Raw genomic sequence first — 25029 nt, 5'->3', positions numbered from 1 at the left:
CTCTGTTGATGTCATCAATCATCCCATACATTAAAGAGGAGCTGTGTAATCTAGCTTCCGTAAAGCATCAATCTGTGTCACATAATTCTCTCAAGCTTTATTTATTTTTTAGTCATTAAATGGGCAGGGAAATCTGATTTTCTTTCACCTAGATTCTACTGCGCAATCACGCCTCTAGTGAGATGTGGGTGGCAAAATATGCTTTTTCAAGTCAAATCATTGTTTATGACACCGGAGAAAATATTGTCCTCATTAAGCAGGAGAAGCAGAGGTAAATAAAATGTGAAAATCCCTACAAAAATAAAACTGGTGAAATATACATAAATCAAACCAAAGACTTCCAGTAAAACTTGGAGAGAAAAAAAAAGTAGTAACTGTGAAGATTGTGAAGATGTCATTGTTTTTTTTTTTAAAGCTAAGACGCATGATAATTCATTTTTATTAATATTTCAAGCATAAAAGCTATAAAATGTACAGACTAACGTCTCCCTTTCTATATTTATGAACTAACGTCAACAGCAAGCAAACAGTTGTTTGCCAAATGACATAAACACAAGGTATAAAATATTTCCTTGCATAAACTACTGCTTTAATTAAGGAAAAATCTCAACCAAGCATTAAATGCCTTTGCAAGATTAGGGAGATACTCTAGTCTCTGTTTACCTCACTTTTTAATTTGATAAGAAAGTATGTGGAGGGAAATCCCTCTACTGAACCTTCACAAAACACCTTTCAAACTAATCTCACAATCCCCGGAAGAAATGTGCTACATCAAGCCCATCATGAAAAATGCTGGAGCAGTTGGAGAAAAACAACTTTTTTTGCTCTCCGCTTATGACTTACAAAAAGTGCTTCAATTGCTCCCTCCATTAATTCATCCATCATTTGATATTTTCTTGGAAGATTTTCTTGTTTTTAAAACCACAATCCCGAGGCTCATTACAGAGACATTCAATGTCTTAGGCATGCCGCACACTGTTAAATTCAGGACAAGTTAAGCTGCTCAGAAATGACTTAATCTGGCATTTGACTACAAGTGTTGTATTTTAAATCACTTTGCACCTGGGGTTGTAAAAGGCTCATTTTTTTGCACAACTTTCCTTCCTTTTGCTATTTGCTGTGACATAAGCTCTGTAAAGGAATCTTCCTCAGATATTCTGTGAGACCATGAACCCTGCAGCAGAAGTACTGGCAGTTATCTCGGTAAAATTTCCTCACCGTCTCTCCAGGCTGCCGGGGGATGCCGACAAAAAGGTGATCCAGGAAGTTGGCGCTGCGACCGAGCCCCAGTACAGTGTAGGGCAGCTGGAGGGAGAAATAAGCTGACTGGCTTAGCTGACCAGCTACAGGAGGGAAGACACAGAAAAGACACATTTGCCATCAATGAGGTATTCTTTTCAGCAAACACTAAAACCAAGTCAGAATATACATTAAAAATATGCATGTATTGCCTTTGAATGTACAAACAAGCATGTGCGTAGCATGAGTCTACTGCCACCACAGTTAACATTTTTGCATTAATTAATTCACTGGAAAGCACTCCAGAGGATGAAATTTGGTACACTTGCCAGTACAACTTTGTACTTCTGGCTGGTCAAGTTTGAAATTTATCATGAAAATATGTGGGGGAAAAAGCTATATCAGAATTCAGTAATCTATGAGAGTCGACAATGTGCAAAAAGAGTGCAGCAAAAAGTCTTTAAAGAGCATTATTATAAGCAACTAAAAGCAGTGCAGACTGAAAATATAACCAGAAATTAGTGAATATTCTTGATACAAATGAATCTTCTGTTGGGCTTTTTAAGTCTTAGGCTTTGGAATTCATGTACTTTAGAGGTTACTTTCAAACACGCCATCCATCTTAATATTGCCAGACCACAAGGGACACTGCACCTTAAAACACCACAAAAACTGTGCAGGAATGACAAGAGGCAAGACAAAGGTGTTGACTCGGCCTCCAAACTCCCCAAATTTAAGCGTACAAGTACCAGAACAAGCCCGATCGACTCGCGACACCAAAAGGTTCCATTGCCGCCAACATTTTGGTGCCTGACAAAGTAGGAAACCTCAAAACGATTCTGTATCAAGGTCATTACAAGATGTTGATCTGGGATGGGTGGGAATGAGACACAGAAGGAAATGTAACATCTGAAGTCAAGTCAAATTACTTTTTCGTACATTTAGAAACAACAAAGTGCTGTAGAATCGAAGAACCATATAAAGAACATTAAATCAATAACTTAGACTTCATCACTGGGCTCATATAATGTAAAACCATGTGCTCCGACCAAACCTATCCCGAGCACGACTGTTGATGACAACATTAATACGTACGAGTAACCATAATAAGAGGAATGAGAAGGAAATACACAACCAGAGCGACTGAGCCAGAGGGACTGCAGCATGAGACCTTGTGTTCTGACATGAAGCAGCGTCATAAAAGATACAAATCAGAGAGAGACACCTGAGGCCAGTGCAACACCTCTCTCTGTCTCTTCACCCAGCCTCCCTCCTGTAATCTCTCCCCACTCACTTAATATTCTCATCCAATCCTCACTATTGTGTTTCCTCCTTTCTGCTCATCTCTCCATTCCTCTCTCTTGATACATCACTCTGATTTGGCCTTTTGCTTCCCCTTTTTTTTCTCTCTCTCTCTCTCTCTCTCCCCTTCAGCTGCTGTATCTCGCCCACGCCACCCAACTCTGCCAAGTGCAGCCGACATAAATCAACCTCTATGTGGTAAACAAAGAGAGGGAAGGGGAGAGAGAGAAAGATGGAAGAAGAGAGAGAGAAAGCCTTGAGGCAGCCAGTGATCAGAACTAATGTGGATGGACTGCGTATTGCAGGCCAAGAGAAGCACAACAGCTATGCTTCTCTCTTTATTTTCTTTAATCTATGCCCAACCTCAGTTTGTCCGGTTCATTTTGGCCACCTGCAGTAAGGTCCTGTCAGCCCACCTGACTGCAGCTAAATATTTCTCTTCTTAAAAGCTGTTCCTCGCTGCACAAATAAAGCTGGCTTTTTACCTCAGGAACACTGCAGGGGTACAAATTGACCAGCCAGCGGGTGAAAGGATCTAGTAGCTACTATATGGTGTTAGTGCAATGAAAGCCTGTCCTTGATGCTCTAATGTCCACTCTGTGGCTCCAGTTAGTATGGAAGCTCAATGAACACCATTGACTTTTGCCATCTTCAACCAAAGAAAGCTTTTCAGCCATGTCTATTTATGCCTAAATTTCTCTCGCTTGTTATTGGTCTATGTATTTTATTTTCACAGCTTTTTAGCACCGGGATGCGGTTTTCTGAAGAGGCAGCGTAATTGCCTTAATCACACACTGCACATGGAGAGAGACAGACGATGGATGATCAAAAATATTGGCTGTTTCCAGGAGGAGCTGGACACTTACCTGAAGTACAAAGACGCAGCTTTTATGAGACATTGAAGCTGAATCCTGGGGTGTCTGACATTTACTGAGGTGTGCGCGCGTGTGCGTGCATTTGTGCGTGTGTTACGGGAATTCACCAGATCAGTAGACTGGAAAGCTGTGTACTTCTGCAATAAAATTTGATTTATAAATGCTTTTTACACATAGCAACATTATCATACCAGGGATAACAATGTTTTTCAATGGGTCATCCAGTTGACCACTTGATCCAGCCTGAAATAGCTCAAAATAGCGCAAAAATTGACTATAATTTACTACATACTGTAAGACAATGGATCCTGACTATGTTGGCGATTCTGAGACTTTTCATCCTACCCCAGCTGGTTAAATTTACATGTGCATTACATTTAAAACATGTGGACAAACACAAAATCCAAGTTTACCAAAAGTAGTTTTTCTGGCAACTACAAAGAAAAATAATTTAGGACAGTTAAGGATGTAAAAGGAGAATTAAATAGCAGCGACGCTTATAGCGACACCAAGTCCTGATGGATTTTCTTTCTTTTTTTCTTAAAAAAAAGAAAAATCAGAATGATGCTGTTTCAAGACAGAGTACCTTTGTTGATATCTACAGAAACTGGGGCGACAAAAACCTCAACAACAACAGAAACGGCATCTCTGAGTAAGAATCAGAATGATTTGAATTAAAAAAATTAAATAAAAATTCTTGTCAATTGCTACTTTTGTACACGCACATAAATGTGTGGGAACAAAACTGGTGAATGTCGGAGAAGTGTATGAGGATAACACAGTGGGCGGATTAACCAAGTAAACTTAATAGAGTTTTTGCTGCTTAACTTGACAAGTCGGAACTCTTGTTAACCACTTCTGTCTTTAATCTAAACAATTAAATAGCCTTTAGGGTTATTTTTGTTATAGTTGACAACCAATAATTTATTGGCAGACTAATTCTTCTCTGTTCTCTATCCTGCAGTTGTGAAAAAACAAAACACTTCATTGCTTCACACAGAACCTCAGAGCCATGGTGCTGAACAAAAGGGGATTTTTGAGGGGATTGAACCTTTAGGCCAGGTTTGGTTTGATGGTTTTGACAGAAGGCTTCTCCTCGTTTGTGGGCAAGAGGTGGATAGCTTGCAGCCCGCCACTCAGCAGGGTAGAGTGGGTGAGAGTGTGTGTGTGTGTGTGTGTCTGTGTGTGTGATGGAGGATCAAGCAGGGTTATATTGCAGGCAGGGAGCCTGGCTTAACGTCTGCTGAGTACTGTGCGAGTGCGTGTCTGAGTAGACTGGCTAACAAACACGGCCACGGCTGGAGCAAAGCCATTTCACAACACGGGGAGGCTGGCAAAGGGTATTATGCAGAGCAGTGTATCGGAGTGTCTGCATTTTGTGTGCGCTTGTGCATATGCGAGCAAGCGCATTTCTGTCCTATCTTCCAATAGCAGAGCCAGCGGAGGTCTTGGCAGGAGATTGCACCCTGCACACATGACTGACAGCCTACAATCCATCTCTAAGAAGACAAAGCGGATTCGAAGTAGCACAAGCAGTCACCCTTGGTGTATGTACATCTGTGCGGACTTCTCATTTTCTCAAGTTTTAAAACACAGACACACTTGTGGGCAGCATGATGTGCTTCGATTCAACAAGTTACTGCTCCAAAGCCAAACACATCGACAAGCAAGCACTCAAGACCACACGCCCACGAAAGAAAGTACACAGATAGCCACAGGGTCCAACCCAATTTGTGCCAAAAGAAAGAGGAAAGAAAAATATAATAGAATGAAAAGAAAAAGTTGCTCTTCATTGAAGTATTACATTTCATTTTACTGACTATATAAAACACAGTATAGTATAAAAAGGTCTTAGAAATCCTGCTTAAGTGCTTAGAACTGAACTTGATCATCCACCTTGTTACTCCAAACATGGATTGGTAGAATACAAAACACGTTAATGTCTTTTTTATTATTTTGTGTTTATATTATTTTGATACAAAGGAAAGTAAAATAAAAGATTTGGAAATGCCACCGACTGTACGCCTACTAAAGTAAACTGAGATGAGTGCCGACCTGAAATGTTTTTAAATAGATAATATATAAATAAGACTTTTCAAAACAATAATTGAGGAGATAACAGGTTTCAAGTCCAAATTACCATAGATTCACTATATATAATACCACATGAGACGTGGTATTATACAACTGACACCAATGGTCAAGGCAGATGGCTGCCCCTCCCTGAGCCAGGTTCTGTCACAGTTTCTTCCAGTTAAAGAGGAGATATTTCTTGCCACTGTTACTAAATGTTTGTTAAAAGCAAGTTGTTCGATTGTTGGCGTTTTCCCTGTATTATTATAGGGTCTTTACCTTACAATATAAAGCGCCTTGAGGTGGTTACTGCTGTGATTTGATGCTATACAATATATATATATATTCACTCACTATGTATTAATAGACTTCTCTGCATTGAATCATATCTGTTATTAACCTCTGTCTCTCTTCCACAGCATGTCTTTATCCTGTCTTCCCTCTCTCACCCCAACCGGTCGCAGCAGATGGCCCCGCCCCTCCCTGAGCCTGGTTCTGCCGGAGGTTTCTTCCTGTTAAAAGGGAGTTTTTCCTTCCCACTGTCGCCAAAGTGCTTGCTCACAGGGGGTCATATGATTGTTGGGTTTTTCTCTGTATCTATGAAGCGCCTTGAGGCGACTTTTGTTGTGATTTGGCGCTATATAAATAAAATTGAATTGAATTGAATTGAATTGAATACAAGTAAAGCTGAACTGAATCAAATGTTTGCAGAACATATTGCAAGAACACAATACTTGCATTAAACTCCTTTGTAGTCAATGACTGACGTGAAGAACCCATGTACATCACCAAATTCTTTGTTTCCTCCCTTGAGATGCCCATCCAGGGCTTTACTACAGCCATCATCACGTTTAGCTTATTTCTACATTCAGTATTGTATTTAATAACTAAAAAACATGCTCTATCGGGTTCAAATCAGGTGACTGACATGGTCACTGAAGTGCTGTTTGATCAGTTATGCAGGATTCGGCTGAATCTGAGCAGAGAGTATAGTGCTAAACACTTCAAAACTCATCCTGCTACCTCTACCAACAGTCTCATCATCAGTAAACACTACTGGCCCACGTACCACTGGCAGTGATATGGCATGTTTTGGATCATGAGCCGTTCCTTTCCTTTTATCTCTCTAATCTTGGTTTCTTCTTTCTAAACTATGCAGGCTTTAAAAAATATTTTCTGAAAGTCTTATCCTGGCTTCCTGTTCTTGAGTATAAGGTTTGCACCTAAATCTTCTGTACGTTTTTTCATGAAGACCTCTCCTAATTATAGAGCTTGACAGGCCTCGCCTGGCTATAAAACCGCTTGTCGATTCATTTTAAACCTCTGAAAATGCACAAGTTTTGTAAAACCCGTTGAATTAAAGCTGAAAGATTTAAAATCCACTGTAGCGGTGTATAAAAACTGTGTCTTCGTCTAACAAATTATGGAAATTATTATTTTTCCACTCTTCTAAATCCTCATTATTAGTGCTGCACTTTTGTGTTATTTTATGTTTTATGTTTTCATTCTTGAATGAGCACCCTCCTGTGCAAAGTCTAACTGTGGTAACTCTGATAGTCTTTCATTCTGTTTTGACTCACTGCCAGTTTTGGCATATGATACACAACTGAGTGTATTCTTTGACACCTGTATGCTAGTCACAGTTCCTGAGATAACACTCTAGGCTGAAACGAATTCAGAACACAGCAAATTAAATGACTTCGATGTACCTGAGTGGAATCTCATTTTACTTTATGTTAATTGCATTTTACTCTATGTGGGTTGAAGAGCAAGTGCTTTTCTTAGTTTATAAAATGCATTTCACTTCCTCTCACACCATCATACCTTGTTTTCCTCACAACAGAATGCAAGCTAGGACCTTGATAAAGCTTTTGGGATACAAGCCCGCCCCCATGATATTTAAGCTGACACATTTTAACTCCTTGTGGGCATGAGAAAGCAAAAAAAAAAAGAAAAAAAGAGTGAGACAAAGATGAGAGAGAAAGTCGGACAGAGAGAGGACATGGATGCCTCTGAGGGAGCTTCAACACGTTTGTGTGTGTCCATCTGCCGAGATCTTATGACACATCCTGTCTCTGGGCTCTACCACCTCTGGCCAGGCACATGCAGAATAACAATGTCATGTCTATCAGTCTGAAACCGAGTCAAATTTGTGTACGGGCACAAGATGGCAATAAGTGATGCAAAAAAAAAAATCAAGAATAAATAAGGAATCTGAAAATCAGACGTGTAAAACACAACTGTTAAAAGCAACAGCACACCATCTGCAAATCCTTCCACAGGAAAATGAAAAATGCACCAATATCATGATCCCAGTAAATTCATACAGGAAAGAAATACGGTCATAAACATAATTGGCTTGCAGTGCCAACACACTTACACACACACACTCTCTCTCTCACTCCCTGGGGTTTCAAAAACGAAACATTTTTTTGAGAACTTCCTGGTGCCCGTCGCTATAGAAACCATTTGCTCCCCTGATGGCGATAAAAGGAGCAAATTGCCGAGATGTAGGGTGGAGCCATAAGGGACAGAAGCACGCACACACACACACACACACACACACACACACACACACACACACACACACACACACACACACACACACACACACACACACACACACACAGCACACCTGGCCTGAAGAGCCCCCTTCAGAGCCCTACAATGATGTCAAGATCTGAACATTGATTTGCGTTTTACCACACGTGTGTGTGTGTGTGTGTGTGTGTGTGTGTGTGTGTGTGTGTGTGTGTGTGTGTGTGTGTGTGTGTGGTGAGACACTGAAAAAAAGCAATGGGCTCTATAGTTGTTCTGTCTTTATCGCCATCTAGATTTGCACGCTCTCTCTCTCAAATGATACAGCAATAAAACATGTTGACATCTGCATCCAGATGATGAATGAAATAGAAGCATGGTTGCATGTGTGAAGCAACAGACCCAAAGACAGTGTGCATCACTCCTGCTTGCTCGCCTTTACTAAAAAATACAGTGTAGCTCCACGACATGTACAATTTCTTAAATTTTATGTATTCACTTCAGTTTTCCCAGCCATGTCAGCTGTAGAAAGAAATGAAATAAAGCTACAAAACACCTGAAGAAAATGTGATTCAAATGAGAAGAAAAATATTCAGCCTGAATCAAAAATAAACTCAATTTTTTTAAGTCAAGAAGCCTGAAAACATTTAAGAGTTGGGAGTTTTACTGATGAACCAAAAGAGCATACAGTTATGAATAATGTTCTTGGATGGATGACCTCATTATTATACATTCTCTCAAAACGGAAGCATTCATCAATACTCTTATTATGAGAAACTTTGGAAACCAGACCAAGATGAATTAAGTCAATAGTACTACCCAGCAAAACAAGTGAGTAGTCAGTGTGCTATGTCTGGAATGATAAATGTGCACTTCAAGACTGGCAGAAGGAGGAGAAGCCTGAGAGTTGGCAAAAAGTTTTGTCAGCCAGTGCTGAGTGCATTTAAAAATACAGGTCTGCTTCTTAGGATTGACAACCTTCCATCATGTGGGGAAAAAGTTTAACGTCGTCATTAAGTTATGGTACATGTCAACATTAGATACTTAAATGGAGTTTTGTAATAATCAATGCAGATGATTGGCAGGTGTGTTCAAATTACAGCAATCCCCCTCAACTGCACACTTAAGAAAAACAATTTAACTGCTTGCATAGTGGCTTGCTTTTCCTGATATTATGAAAATGATCCAGTGAGATCTGATTTTGAAATCATTAGAATAGAGAAATAAAGCACGCATTTGTGAATAAGTCTCGACTTAGATCAATGTCAACATTTCTCACATTGCACTGTAGGGCTGTGGGATATGACCAAAATCTCATATCCCGATATAAGAATTCTATCGTCCGATAACGATATAAATCACAAAAATGTAACATTTTCTGTAAATTCTGTGAATCTCGTGCAGCTCGACTTGCAGGAAGTGTTTCCAGCTGCGCGTCGTGTAGCTGGAGTCGAGTGTTTTAACCGATGCATGAAACGATACATTTTTAGACATAAGTTGTAACGGCCGCCGTTTTCTTTGTGAGTATTTATTACACGGCGTGCTGCGGGGAAAAGCCTGTTCTAACGTTTGAGTCTAAGGTTTATTTTTTAGCACCTGGCGGCTTTTTTTTAAATTCTCATCCGTAAATAATCTGCTCTTTCACGTGATTCTGTTTATTTTGAAAAGTCTCAACAGGATCTTGAGCTTTATTGTGAAAGGTTTATGTGGAACATAAACAAGCGGACACGCGATGCTGTTACCGTCGTTGTTGGTAACCACAACGCATAAAAACAGGCGCTTGTCCGTCCATAGTGTGGTTATATTAAATATAAGAGAAAGAGAGAACTTAAATAATATAGCCACTACAAACGATAGCGTAAAATAAAACGATAAGACGTTTTTATATCGTTATATTGAACAGCCCTATTGCACTGGACACCCTTGATTGATTGAAGACAGCAGCCAAAACCTCAACTTTACACAGATCATCTAGAAATGCACCATTTGGGATATCACAGGGCTATAGGCAGAGTCCGAAAAACAGTTGTGTTTTGGGGTTGAGGGATTTAAAGTTCTTGGCACACAGAAAAGAAATGAGATACAGACTTTTACATTTGAACTAACAACAGTGTATAGTTTGGATAACAGAGGTGATTTCTTCACATTAATATACATTAATGACCTAGTATGAACCTTCCAGATCCCTCAGGTCATCTGGATCCAGTCTTTTATCAGTTCCCAGAGTCAGAACCAGACACGGAGAAGCTGCATTCAGCTTTTATGCTCCTTATATCTGGAACAAACTCCCAGAAAGCCTCAGATCAGCTGAAACACTCAGTTTATTTAAATCCAGGTTGAAGACTCACCTGTTCTCAGCTGCATTTGAATAAAGCACCAAATCCGCACTTAAGCTTAAATTTCAAAACTTACATTTTAACTACTGATTTTATCTACTGTTCTGATTTTATCTGTTTTGATTTTATATACTGTTTTGTTTGTTCGTTTGTTAATTAGTTAGTTAGTTTGCTTGTTTTAATCAATTTTAAATCATGTTTTTTATTTGTTTTTGTTTCTAATGTCTCTGTAAAGCACTTTGAATCACCTTGTTGTTGAATTGTGCTATACAAATAAACTTGCCTTGCCTTACATAAGACATTTTAAGAACATTTCCTACATCATGAAATACATGTCTATAATATGAAATTCTTCCTGTACCAGGTTACTGTTTGGAAGAGTTCTTACAGTACAACAGATTAAAATACTGCTCTGTTTGCAGAATAATATTCTGCCAGCAGTTCACACGCATGCTGCTTGGTGCAGCGCTGTAGGTCTGTTTATAGATATTATTGCTGAGGATGCAAGACACAGTGGACTCTTAATAACAAATCTGAATTGAATTAAATGTGCACTTGTCTCCATGGATAAGTTCTTAAGCTGATCATTTCCAAATCCATTTATATTTAGCCACTGCCTTTGCTATTATGACAGAAAACATAAGTCTTTGCAATTTTCTGTACCACTGCACAAATCTTTGCTGACACATGATATTGGCAAAAACAACTGACACCAGAGCCTCTATGATGGAGTACCTAAGTGCAGCTTTGTTGTAAATGATGAGGCTAGTATGGCAGGTAAAATGTTTATCATGTTCCCACCCATCTCAGTTTAGTCTACTAATATTTATTAACTCCCACTAAACACAAAGAATATGATGGTTTTATTAACTGTACAGGCATTTACCTCAGCAGGGAGTTACATTTTTGATCCAATGAGGACACGTTTACAATCATTACAGTCATATTGCTTGAACCATATCATTGCTTTAGGTAAGTTAACTTTCTTCAGCCAACAAACAAACGGAGAAAATCTCAGAACAAAAACACCGAAGGACACACTGTAGCTTCCTGAGATTAGTTTTACTCTCTGTGAAAAAGTTCGTGATCCATTTCGATGCATACTGTATGAGCACTTGCTTCGCGGAAAACAAAGGATGTTTAGCAACACACAGGACAACAGACAGGTAGGCAATAGAAGCATATTATAAGTTAAACAGTCTTGACAATATATGGTACCCATAAACTAGCTGCAGAAAGGAGAGATTAATGGGTGAGAAGAGAAAAGAGGCAAAGGGAGATAGGTGAAGGAGTGAAAAACATAGACGAGAAAAAACATGCTAAGCCTGATCAATAGTAATTCACCACATCTCGGTGTTGGGCTACCTCTCTTCTTTTCTTCTTTTCACACCAATATTTCCTTCTCCTCTCTCCCTCTCTCATCTTCGGTTCTGATCTCTCTCCACTTGCATCTCTTATCTTTGTCTTTTGTTCCACCCTCATTTTCACTCCTATCCTTTTCTCTCTGCGGCTCTGTCCTCTGCACCCTCTCATCTTCTCTCTTTTTAACCCTTTTCATTTCTCCCATCCACCTACTCCCCTATTTTCTCCGAGTATTATGAATTCTCACTGTGTGTTTAAAGACTATCCTCAATATACCATGCAATAAATTTTCGGAGAAAGGGGTTGTGCTCACTATTGACCTGACGAGGTCTCTGAGAACAGGGGTACACTTGCCCATAGATCAGTATGACGTCAAGTGAAATGGACTGGCTTTTAGGATTCTGCTTGAGGAATCAGAGTGATGCAGCAAAAAGCAACATAACCGGTTCCAAATGGACAGGTCAGCACTCACATAATTTCCTCTCTGAGGTCTCTGCTTAATTTTTTTGGATTTTTTTTAAACTAACATTTAAAAGGTTAAGATCAATATGTTTTTGGATGAGTTGCTGCAGGTGAACATGTGTTTTTAAAGGTTAAGTATGTAAGTGTGTGTGTGTGTGTGTAATTGCTCCTGTGGACTCATTAACCTAATTGGACAGTCTACCGAGAGCTCCACATTGATGTGGGCGTGCTACGATTCTTCTCCCTATGAGCACTCCTTCCTTACGCTTTCTTTGCCTTTCCTGTTACTTTGCTCTCAAATGTCCCTTTCTTTCTTTGTCCGTGGTGAACATAAAGGAAATAGTCTTTGACACTATAGACATAACTGCACTGTCTGGACAATGTGAAGAACTCTTGAGCTTTCCTTATTCCCTGTTAGCATAATAACATTATTCTTTCTACTTCAATTTCCAGCTTGGTGGGACTAAAGGCCAAAATATATCTGGCAGAAACAACCTAATGTAATGAAGAGTTATGGGCATGGACAATAGCTAGTTTTCCATCAAATTTATTTATGAGAGTGATGGTATTGTCTTAGTTTATTTCCCAAAATAAGAACAATCTTTCAAGCTCCCAAGATAATTTGGATTAGAGTGTAAGCACTGTTTTATCTCACTGTAATCAGCTGAGAAATTCACGAGTGGCTTTCAAGACATTGACAAGCTGTTTAAAAAATAACCGTCCTCCACCACGTTCCAGAGAAAGTGCGGACTCCTGATTGCTGTTGTGATACTAAGGCCATTAAACCCTTAATTTAAATTATAAACTAAGAAATTTGCTTGACCACAGAAGACACAAAAGAAATTATACTTGCAGAGTGGTTTACTACCATCGAAGCAGCTGATGCGCCCGTTTACCGAAAACACACAGTACATACCAAATTGAATTTTGAAGTATAAGAGTGGCAAAATAAACCAAAAACAAACACAAAAAAAGAATAGTTTGTTTTGTGTGTTGCAGCCTGGAATTGCTTGCAGCTAATGGCGTGGAGATCAGTATTAAGTAAAAGACGTTATCCCAAGGCCCGTTTACACCCGCACCCACAGATTTTTTCCCTCTTCTCATTGCTGGGATGCATTCCTGCTGAAGTTGTCAATAACGTTGTTGTTGTGGAACCTCAGCATCAAGCTGAGGGTTCTGGCTAGTGCTACAGAAGACGAGCAAAGTGATTTTTATAATTGGCAGGTAACTTAAAATGTTTTAAACAGCTTAACAAATCACCAGACACAAACTTTGCAGTTTGGATCACAGTACATGGATTGTAAATGGTAAATGGACTGATCGTGGCTCAAGAGTTGGGCGTTCACCTTGTAATCGGAAGGTTGCCGGTTCGAGCCCCAGCTCGGACAATCTCGGTCGTTGTGTCCTTGGGCAAGACACTTCACCTAGTGTAGTAGTAAGCCGATGGCGCGATATGGCAGCCTCGCTTCTGTCAGTCTGCCCCAGGGCAGCTGTGGCTACAACTGTAGCTGCCTCCACCAGTGTGTGAATGTGTGTGTGAATGGGTGGATGACTGGGTGTGTAAAGCGCTTTGGGGTCCCTAGGGGGGAGTAGTAAAAGCACTATACAAATACAGGCCATTTACCATTCTTATATAGCGCTTTTCTACTCTCCCGGAGAACTCAAAGTGCTGTATATAACATGCCTCATTCACCCATTCACAAGTGCAAACTAATCTACACACACACTGTTACACTCCGATGAACGCATCGGAGGGCAATTTGGGGTTAGTACCTTGCCCACGGACACTTGACATGCAGACTGGGGAAGCCTAGGATCCAACCACCAACCTTCCGATCAGTAGCTGATCTGCTCTACCACCTAAGCCACAGCCACCCTACATCTGTGAGATAAAGGCAGATGGGCTGTACTTTCTTAGGCAGAAAAAAATGTTCATTTTCAATAGATTCATCAGAGATGCCGAAGTAAAGGTAAGGACTGCTCAATGAAATTCAGTCAACTATCAATTTAAAGCTTGGGTACGGTTCCAAATTATGCTAGACTTTTGAATCAGTTATAGGATCTATACATGGTGTTGTGCCGAAGATATATTTTTCATAAAACAATTCAAACATAGTAATTTTAAATTGTTCAAGGTTGTATGAAAATACTACGCAGTTTAGTATAGTTCATTGAAGACTAAATTGGTTAGTCTACTGTACTGTTGACAGAAGTTGACAGTGGTGCACTATGCTGCACTGGTGCAGAGCAGGCTGAGGTGTTCATGCTCACTGTTAGGTCACATCAAGCGTTCCAGACATAAATTTAAACTGATCAGTCTGCTTCTGTTGTTGCAGTCAATGAAATCCACAAAAAAAAAAAAAAGCAGTAAACCTCAGAGCAGCAGCACCAGGAGCAGGTGAACTGACCCCAGCTTGCATGTAAAGACAACAAATCTACTGGAGCTCACAATAAAAATGTTTACATGTGTTCTAAACATGTTTTTCCTGACACTGCAGTTTTGATCATGCTAATAGAGGCACATTATATTCAAACACTGTCCCCTGATTGTCTAAAGTTGGGACCCTGAGAGGAACACAATCCAGTGTCCAGAGTGGAGGAGAAAAAGGATTAAAAAGGTTGTTAATGAATAACTTCAACTATTCATCTCCACCCCCTCACTCCCTCTGTGTCTCAGCAGGAGTTAGTTGATAATGAGGTGTGGTGTTGTCAGAATCACAGCCCATGCTCATCTATCCAACCTGCTTAGTAAGGGGCATGGCGCAGCACTGTCTGGTACGATATACATACAAGGTCACAATGAGACAGATGTTAGGGTATGCACGCATGCACATGCTGCTACCCAGACAGAACACATATAGAAATACAGTATGCACACACTGCAGAATGTAGAAAAGATAAATACATGAACACATACTTATTATATCGTTTTTGAGTATATACGATGTTCCCCTCAGCTGTGGTACAGGGAAGTTAAACTCATTTTAAGTCACAGTTCACATACAGCCCAGTTTGATTTCAAGTGGGCTGGACCAATTAATCCAGTGACCATTAAATAATCGATAAAGAAAAAAAAACTATATGATTACATTTTTGAAAATTTTCACATTAAATGAATCAACGTGACACCCTGAAACTCACAACACACCTGGCAGAACATCATGTTATTTAGCCTGTCATATTCCAGCCACAGAAATTCTTTTGTCCATGAAACCATAAAGCTGCACTTTCTTTTTGCCTCATAGTCTGATTTGTCATAACTTTTCTGTTTTGTGGTAAGCTTTTCTTTGGCTGCCCCTTCTTCACCCTGACCTGTCTTATTTGGCTGAGCAGAACTAAAATACCAGCGTAAATCCTGCTGCTTTTACACACGCACTTACATAACGCTCAGCGATTCTTTGCGCATTCAACCTCTCACATGTTTAAGCTTGCTGCGAGAGATTTCACTTGTCGCGTTTGAATAGTAAGCTAATGAGTGATAAGACGATGTCAGAGGAATTGGTGCGCAATTAATCGTCACTCACCAATCAGTGCTGCTGCTCTCTACACGCCGTTCGCGCGATCGCAAAATGAAAGTGAAAGCAAAAAGCAAGCGCAAATTCAAACGCGATTTCAATATGTCACATATTGACAGTGGCTCATCGATGCCAATGACATAATTACTCAGCTACATTGGCGAAAGAATGCAAAAGCATAGAGATATATTTTCCTTCCTATGATAGGCCGACGGGCAGGGCTGAGTTAGATTTTGGTAGCCCGACTGGAAGAATCACTAGCCCCGGGATGTCGGGCTAGCGATTTTGCGAGCCCTGAATCTCTTTGGAAAAATAAGTGCAATTTCAACAACTGCACTTAAAAACTGCTTTTCCAGATTCAGTCAGTTTATTGTTATTGGAAAGAGGAACTATTTCTGTAACTTACAAGAACAAATCCACATGACATCTTTCTTCATTGTGTTAAAACTGATGATTTAGACCTCTGTCGTGGAAGAAATTAACAGTTTGAAAATCACATCTACTGATGTGGTCCATTCAAAGCTACTTGCAAAACAATGCTCTGTGATGCAAAATACTATGAAAAGTCCAAAAATAATTATTTCCTTCTGTGCCATTTTCATATCACACAAAGCAGTCCCATGTGCTTGATTGAACTTGCCATAGACATCTACCATCCCTGCTTTTATTCCTCTCCCATCTTCATCCAAACTGCCTCCTTTTCTGATTAGATCTTAGTATTTCTTTCCTATAAGTAACTGCTTCGCCTCTTTCTGTCCTATTATTCCCTTTTCCTATTTTCTACTGGAATTTCAATCCTCTATTAAGCCTCCTCAGTCCTCTCTCCATCTCTTAGCATTTTATAATCTCTCCTTTCCTCTCTGCTCTCTTTCCCTTTCAGGAGGGTGAAGGGTAAGTGAAGATCGTTGGGCCCCGGTGGAGAGCCCCAGACATCGTGGGTGTGTGTATGCGTGTGTGTTTGTGTGCACCCCATCATTGCTCATCTCTGGCAGCCTCGCTGGCTGTTCCCCGAGCTACAAGCTACAGAATAAATACACTTTAAATCACCACACACACACACTCACTCACACACGCACACACGCCTGCTCCCTGGCAGCACTTTGCTGCTGTTAAATGAGGGGTCTGGGGAGTTGTGCCGGCAAAGCCTTTGGCTACTTGTGCTCTCCTCCTCTTCTCTCTCTGTACACTCCAAGCTAACACACACTGAAAGAATAAGCTGGAGTTATGATGGACAGGCTATAATACTGCCAGGATATTCTAAATACATGGGAGTCTGTTTTATGAACATCCCAAACCAGGAGCACTGTCTGGGGATCCAGAGACTTCTTACTGACAAAGATGTACTGGCTGAGTGAACAAAATGTCACCATGTTCTTAAGAACTAGAAGGACCACATGGACCAACATGAAAGCAAGGAGCTATTCATTATGATTATTTTATTCTGTTCTGTATGTGTCATATTTTGAATTTTTGGCTTTAAAAAACAAGATATACAGATGACTTGCAGCAAAACTCCCTGAGGGGTGGGGTGGGGGGGTCACAGGGGATTGACAGTTACATGGTATTAGCACTCACTGCTGCATTTCTCTTTGTATAAGTGCTGAGAACCATTTTCACATTTATCTGACGAAAATTGCTTTGATTTCCTTCCCTAGTTCCACATCAGCCATGAAAGAGTTTGGGTTTATTACCATATCTGTAGCATGAATTATGATCAACTATGGTACACTTACTGTATGCATCCTCCCTTGCACTAGAATAAGAATCTATAAAGACTCAACAGTATTTAAAAATAGCTTAATCTTAAATTCGAAGCGGTAAACACTTGATAGTCTTTGTTCTCTCACACTGAAGTCCAGATTAAATCACTAAATGTGTTTCACAACTACCCTCCCTACGTATCATTATTGATCTTTGATCTTTTAAATTAATGATGTGAATGTTACTTCTTCAGACCTCGAGGAGTTACATTTGTTTTTGTCACAAACAATTCCTGAGGAAGATATCTGGCTCTTTGATTGCTAAATGTTGCACTATGTCCATCTAGTGTCTAACTGTTTGTGTCTAGTGATTTATGCTGAAAAGAACTCAAGTGGGTTTGCCTCAGCTGCCTGCTGCAGCTGAAAATGACTTACTGACAGTGGTGTGAAGAAATCAAAACAGGACAGTTGTTGCAGTGAGCTTAGGCCAGCGGTCCCCAACCTTTTTTGCGCCACGGACCGGTTTATGCCCGACAATATTTTCACGGACCGGCCTTTAAGGTGTCGCGGAAAAATACAACAAAATAAAACTAGTACCGGTACTGAAAAATAGAAGAGTTATTCATAACACACGTGAAAAGACCCAGGAAAACAGAGTTAACGATAAAAACGATAACAAAATAACGCTGAAAACCGATAAAAACCCTGAAAACCACACATTTCACACCTGAGCCTCAACTCTCGCGGCCCGGTACCAAACGACTCACGGACCGGTACCGGTCCGAGGCCCGGGGGTTGGGGACTGCTGGCTTAGGCTATGAAGCTCTTTGATATTCTCCCTTTGGTTCATTACTACAATCTGGCCAACTAGTCACTTCACAACACGGTTTTCACATTACGTGAAACACGACAAAGTACCTAAATGCAAGCTAAGGTTTATGAAGAAAAAGAAAAAGAAAAAAGGCATGCTGGATTTCTAGGTTTGGTGGGAAGAACAACGAGCCTTGACCCGGACCGCATTTAAAACCTTAGGGATCAAAACCTTGGAGCTTTATATAAATACTCAAAGATTTTCAATTGGAGCAGAGATAAATGTAATGTTAAGGAGTCACCACACTTCACAGCTTGTATATGAGAAAGAATCAGAAGCAGTAAGTAAAAGCCACATCGCTTTATTACATCAGTTTCACCATTTTCCTGCTGTCTGTATTCCTGGTCATAGTCATGTTAAGCAGTTGCACAGAGTGTTTTAATGCTGTTTGATAAACATAATATAAAAACGTAACCACGTATACATTTCTAAAACCTTTGCACAATCTAAGCTTAGTGTGGATCCACATTAAGTGGGAGTCTGTATCACGCTCTTCTCTGTATCTTCTCTGCAGTGGGTATGAGAGCAGGTGGTGCTCCTCTCTCCCCCACACTGCTCCCTCTTCACTGTTGCTCTCTACGCCCATTTAACTGCATATTTTAAAGCAGTGGGATGTGTGGAGAGGGAACGAAACAGCTAAATACAGCAGAGTTCATGTGATATTTTGTCCACTCTGTGTTTTGGGGCTGGGACAGAGAGCACCAAACTAAAAACTCTGCAGCTATTAGAAGATTTGTTTGAGCACAGTTTCATAGACAGGAGCTTATAGCTGTCTAATAGTGGTGAAATAATGATGATGTGAGACTGTGAAATGACCGCTCATTCTTTAAATATGTATATTCTCCAACTGTGCCAACAGACAAATGAAACAATGAAACCTGACAAAATTGAATTATGTTGCACAGAGGAATCCACACAGACTATATATATCCCTGACCCCAGGCTGTCAGTGCGTCGTGTCCTCTTCCACTTCTCTGTCCTTCCCACAATGTAACATCAACTATGTTAACTGTAGCTAATACAGCACAGCATTGCTGTCCTCAGTGTCTCCCCTTATCTTTCTATGCATCACTCTCTTTTTCCTCACTTCTACCCTTATTAGTCTTGAGCAGTAGAGTAGCGTAGAGTTCGTTACCTCATGGGCTGCTAAATATAAAATGACCCAGTGATCCTACTGGCTTTAGCAATATAATCAACAAAGCTGGAGTCAAAAGTTTTCAACTGACATTAATAAAATACCACACACCCTAAGGTATGTAAGATTTGGATAAGGACAGAATTTTTGTAATTGTTTTTCCTCTTTGCAACACCGCAGTGGATTTTACATCAAACAATCAAGATATGATTGACGTGCAGACATTCAGCTTTAATTCAAAAGAATTGCATTAACTGTTTAAAGAGTAATTTGTTTGCATAATGAGGCCAACATTAGGCTGAAAAAACAAAATAAACCTGTAAGAGAAACAGTAAAACGTGAGTGACTGAAGACTGTCTGACGTGGTCTTGAATGTCAAGACACTCAATGTTAAAGTCTATAATCAAGAGATACCTTCATAAACAGAAATACAGGCTTAACAACAAGTTTTAAACTACTATTTACACTCAAGAACAAGAAAGCTAGACTACACTTTGCTAGAAAACATCTGAAAGATCTGCCACAGTACTGAAAACACCGTGGGAAGAACAAACCAATGTGTTCAAGAATGATGGGAAGAGAAAAGCATGAAGAAGCAGACAAACAGCTCATGATTGAAGCATACTGTATCACTTGTCAAACATGGTGAAGGCAGTGTTATGTCATGGGTTTGTATGGCTGCCAGGTGGACTGGGTCACTAGTGTTTGTTGATAATGTGAGTGCTGGTAGAAGTACAAGTTTTTAAGTGTAAACTATCTGCGTTGATTAAACCAACGGCTGCAAAACTGCAACACGTTCTCACTCTCAAAGAGTAGCATTTTACGCTAGGTGACAAATCGTTGGTATACTGCGGTGCCGGGCACCCACCCCGTCCCTATATTATGAGATAAGAAAAATTAGGAAACATGAGAATCGTTAATTTTACTTAAATCGCTTTGGAAAACACTATCTAATGTCATTAAAGTCGTGGTTAAGGTTAGGGATAAGGTTATGGTTGGGGCTGGAACGTGTATTACCACTGGAGCGTCATTCTACTGGATTTAATCCATAACCTGGCGTGTAGCATAAGAATGCAAAAGGTCACCTTTCGCGTTCCTCCTGCCACAGGACGTGACAAATCGTTGGTATATTACGCCTCGGGAGTGAGAACGGGTTCAAAACTCATTGGACAGTGGCTGACAAAAACAAAGCATAGTGCAAAAGCATCTGTAGCCGTACTAAGGAAAGAATAGTCCTTTGAACATACAAGAAGAGCGATTTTTCAACAGGAAACAGAAATTTAATTCAGCTCTCCTAACAAAGCCAAAATAACAGATATTTTTCAATGGCAAAGCCAGTCACCTGATCTCAAACCAGTAGAGCAGCTTTTCAGTTAATAAACACAAAACTGAATGCAGAGAGACCCACGAACAAGCAGAAACTTAAGCAGCTACTGAAATAGCATTTGGCAGTCACCGACTACAAATGATTTTCTTCCAAGTAAACGTCATCCCAATATTTACATTTTTCTTAATTTGTTCAATTGCTGTTAAGCATTAACAGCTCAAACTACAGTTAACAGAATATTTTGTAAAACCCCTTGAATTATAATCCACGGGGTGGTGGACAGAGGCAAAATTACAAAAACTGTGTCACTGTCCAAGTAATTATGGACATGACTTTCAAGAGGAATTTCTATAATAGAGTGAAATGTGCAAGGAACAGTCCTTCGAGCTTACATGAAGCAGAGCTGTTTGTCAGTAGGCGACATATTTTCAGTTCAGTTCTCCTAACCAGTTCCATCCATGACAAACAGTCACTATGGCCTCATACGATCACGAACGTATTCAAGAATTATAAGGAGGGTGACAGGTGATGCAGCATGACAAAATAAACAGCAACAAGAAAACAGCTGTCGTGTGATGCTGGCACTTTCTAGAAAGACAAGTAACTTGGACTTAAATCCAAAGTAAAAAAAAGTTTAAAAAAAAGAAAAAAAAAACAGAGGAAGCTACAGCTTTCTGAGTGTTGCTTCAGCAAGGAAAGCACTTCAGAGGAGAAACAGGGCCCCGAGTGTTTTGCAAGCTTTCACAGTATTTTTCTACGATAGTCTTCCACAAAATATAAGAAATCTGTATCCCACAGACAGACCCAATGCAGTAACTCCAGGTTTCATATTTAAGTCATAATACTGGTAAACATGGACTAACACTTTAAAACTGCATTACGACAGGTCAGATGAGACAGATCTGACACATCAAACTCATTCGTTTTCTTTTCCTTTACACCACCTTTGTGAAGCACTATATTTTCCATTATTTCAGCTGCCCTTTCTATTTCAGCCTTTTTAATCTTTGAGACTAAAAAGCTTAAAGGCTATTTTCACTTATAAACGGAGAAAGCAAGAAAATAAAAATCAATATGCCCCTCTTCTTCAAAGTCTCTACTTTCTCCAATATCCTCCAAAACACACCTGTGGAGTTCAGCCAGACAAAGGACAGCCGTCACTGTCAGAAGGTTAAGTTATTAATAGGTATTAGGTATAATTGTTGCTGGTGTGCTAAAGCTGAGGTGGTAACACATCAAAGAAATTAATGCTTATTTTGGCTATTCTACATCATTACAGAGTTATTTAGAAGGATCAGGAAAAGATCAGCCCACCCCACCCAAAAAATAAAAAAGGTCTTACCTGATGCATTTTTCAGGTAACCATTAGAATCCACTGTGGTGTACATGACATAGGGACCTGGCTGGTTCACACCAAAAGGCTGACAAAAAAACACATGTAGACACATAAATAAGACATCGAACAACAGCTGATATTTTGCAATCTGTTTTCACTTCAGTTATCTGTCAGTGAAGGTGAAAAAGAGGACCGAGAGAAACAATCAGGGTGCGGTGGAAGTGATACAGGCACAAGTGACCTTGAGTCATTCTTCAGTTTTATTTCCACTAGTAGGTGACACGCAAAGGTCGGGCCAAGCTGATTTGACTGAGCATAAATGAGTGTGACGGTTGCATGTTTACGTGCCTGTGTGGGTGGATACTCATCTCTCATATTATCTCTTCATTATGAAGGGATGACAACTAATGAAGAGATCTGTCGCGCCATCCTTCGCTTTACATCAACTAATCATGAGCCTGTTATACACACATACACGCTGCAAGGGAGACTTGGGCCTTTATGCTGAGACACTCAGCAGTTGGGTGAGAGAGGAATAGAAATGAGGTAAAAAAAAAAAAAGAAAAACGAAAAAGTGCAATGAGGAGCAGACTAGTGGGCTGAAAGAAAGAAAGACAGCAGAAGAGAGGTGTGACTAAGAAGAAGAGGAGTGGGAGAGTGAAATGAAAGATAGAGGGGTTTGATGGATGGGAGACGAGAGGAGTAGAAACAGCCACGAGCTCCACTCGTCTACAGCATTCATCATACCTTTCAGTTAGACAACAAACGGGCGGAAGAGTAGACAGACAGAACACAAAAACAACTCGAACACCAGCAGCCTGTGCTGATGCCAAAGTTAACGTGTTTTGTAAAGGGCTTTCCACTGGTGAGAGGCAATACAAGTAGTGGATGTTACTGGCTGCTTTGTTTCAGGCTTTTTTCTGTTTATTTCTTCGTCCACCTACATGCGATGAGTAGCCATATGTGCTTAAAGGGCATTTAAAGCAATCTACGCAAGACACCAGACACCACTGAAGAGCCCTCGACACAACCACGGTTAGGTCCCACTCACACAACCCTAGAGGACGGCTGGCAACAGTCAGTTGTGAATGGTTATTGGTAGTCACTGTGCACTGATTGCTAACTGTCACCCCTGGTACCCATCCCTAGGGAAAAGTGTGTTTTCTGAGGCTACGTCCACACGTACACGGGTATTTTTGAAAACTGAGATTTTCCGTTTTTGTTTTAAAAAATAATCCCGTCCACACGTAAACGCAGAAATGAAGGAAAACGCTGCTAGGAACATGCCAAAGCAACAGGTGGCGATATATTCCTAACCGTGCAGAAATGTTGGCCAATCAGAAGTCTAGAAGCCTCGTAAACAAGGATGGGGCATAGAAGCAGAACCGAGTCGTATGTGTGGAGGGACAGTAACTGTGTGTGTATATGTAAGAGTTTAAACACTGCAGAGAGAACAATTAACAGTAACAGTATTGTAGAAATTCATTTCACCGAAACAATAACATGGCGCACAGTGTGTCAAAAAAGGCGGACACCTTTGACGCTGCGTTTTCTCCGTTTTTCTCATCCACACGTAAATGCAAAAACTGAGTTTTCAAAATTATCCACCCTGGAGTTTTTAAAAATCTCTGTTTTCAGTGACCGAAAACGCCGTTTACGTGTGGACGAAAGGTGCACACGTATAGAAAAATAAGCGTTTTCAAAAATACCCGGGTACGTGTGGACATAGTCCGAGACTGGTCAGTGAGTGGTTGCGGGCTGTCACTAGTGTAAAAAGTGGTATATTGCGCTGCACTAAAAATAAAACCTCCTTCTGATTGCTTTGGTTGCTAGTATATAATATTAGCAATACAACTAGTTAATATGGAAAATGCCAACTCGTCTGCAGCAATCACAAACTACTCACTAAATAACTGTGAGAAGTGTTTCACAATTCCAAATGGGAACTTTCAACTCAAATGTGACTATTGCAGTAGTAAGGCACAACTTTTACTTTGACAGAGTGTGTTCTGTTTCCGGTTTGTGTCGCACATTTTCCACATTTTGAAATTTCACTGCAATTCGCTCAATACATGGTTAGTGTTTGCAGACAAGCAAGTGTTTTCCAATTTGCTAGTGACCAAAGTAATCCTAAAGAGGTATTTGGTCCTGCACTGCAACCCCCACCACCACCACCACAACCACCACCACCACACACACAAAAAGAAAACAGACAAAGCAGGAGAGGGACAAAAAGAGAAACAGGGAGAAGTGAACATGAAACTGAACTTCCACCTATTTTGATGCAAGCCAGCGCAATTCTTGTGATAATCAATGAAAGGTACAAGCTATAATGGAGACTGGAGTCTCTGTTATAGTAACAGAAGCGGTAACGGAAGCTACAAGAGCTATCATTCTGCAATACAATTCATATTAGCAACCATCAGATAATGCAGAGCTTTCCCAAAAGGACCTACACAAAAAGTTCAACCCCACTCGACTTGCCTCAATGCAACCTCATCTGGTAATGAGCAGTCTAGTCCAGTGATGGGTACAGGAGGCATTATCAGCACTTAGTAGAATATCTTATAATGGGAATGCCAAACAGACTTTCTAGGACTGTACTACATCTTCTTGTCAGTATCTAAAGCAAGAAGCCCATCAACAGTTTTATGCAAAGCTCTTATCAGTCTGAGCAGCTGGTAAGGTTCTGTAACTGCTTTATCACATCAGGATTTCAAAAGCCTTTATTTGCTATTACACAATGTCCAAGAAAAGAGAAACACAAATCCCTTATTGTTACTTTTTTTTTTTTTTTTTTACATAGGTTGTACAATGACCATCTGTACATTTTACTTTCTAATAAAAGAGCTACAAATGTAGCTTAAGAAATACTGTAAAAGTTGTGAAATACTGAATTTAACGTTGTGGAAGCCAGTATGTCTCAAACTGATAAGAAGTACCTGTTCTCATCACATC

The 25029-nt window shown here is 40.1% G+C and overlaps 1 protein-coding gene across 1 annotated transcript in view; it reads right to left on the bottom strand.

The window, feature by feature from the left end:
• The window catches only part of itfg1 (integrin alpha FG-GAP repeat containing 1), a 158670-nt gene that overhangs the window by 18778 nt on the left and 114863 nt on the right, over nucleotides 1-25029 (bottom strand). Inside the window, exons 14-15 of the mRNA XM_006779704.3 lie at nucleotides 22078-22156; nucleotides 1219-1343 (exon numbers count right to left, since the gene is read on the bottom strand). Coding sequence (XP_006779767.2) covers nucleotides 1219-1343; nucleotides 22078-22156 — 204 coding nt within the window. The remainder of the gene's footprint in view (nucleotides 1-1218; nucleotides 1344-22077; nucleotides 22157-25029) is intronic.

The sequence above is a fragment of the Neolamprologus brichardi genome, chromosome 1 (assembly GCF_056152115.1).
Source record: "Neolamprologus brichardi isolate AB-2024 chromosome 1, ASM5615211v1, whole genome shotgun sequence".
In the NCBI taxonomy this organism is placed as follows: domain Eukaryota; kingdom Metazoa; phylum Chordata; class Actinopteri; order Cichliformes; family Cichlidae; genus Neolamprologus; species Neolamprologus brichardi.
Note: the sequence above shows the minus strand (reverse complement) of the source record. Positions and strands in the feature narration are given on the sequence as shown.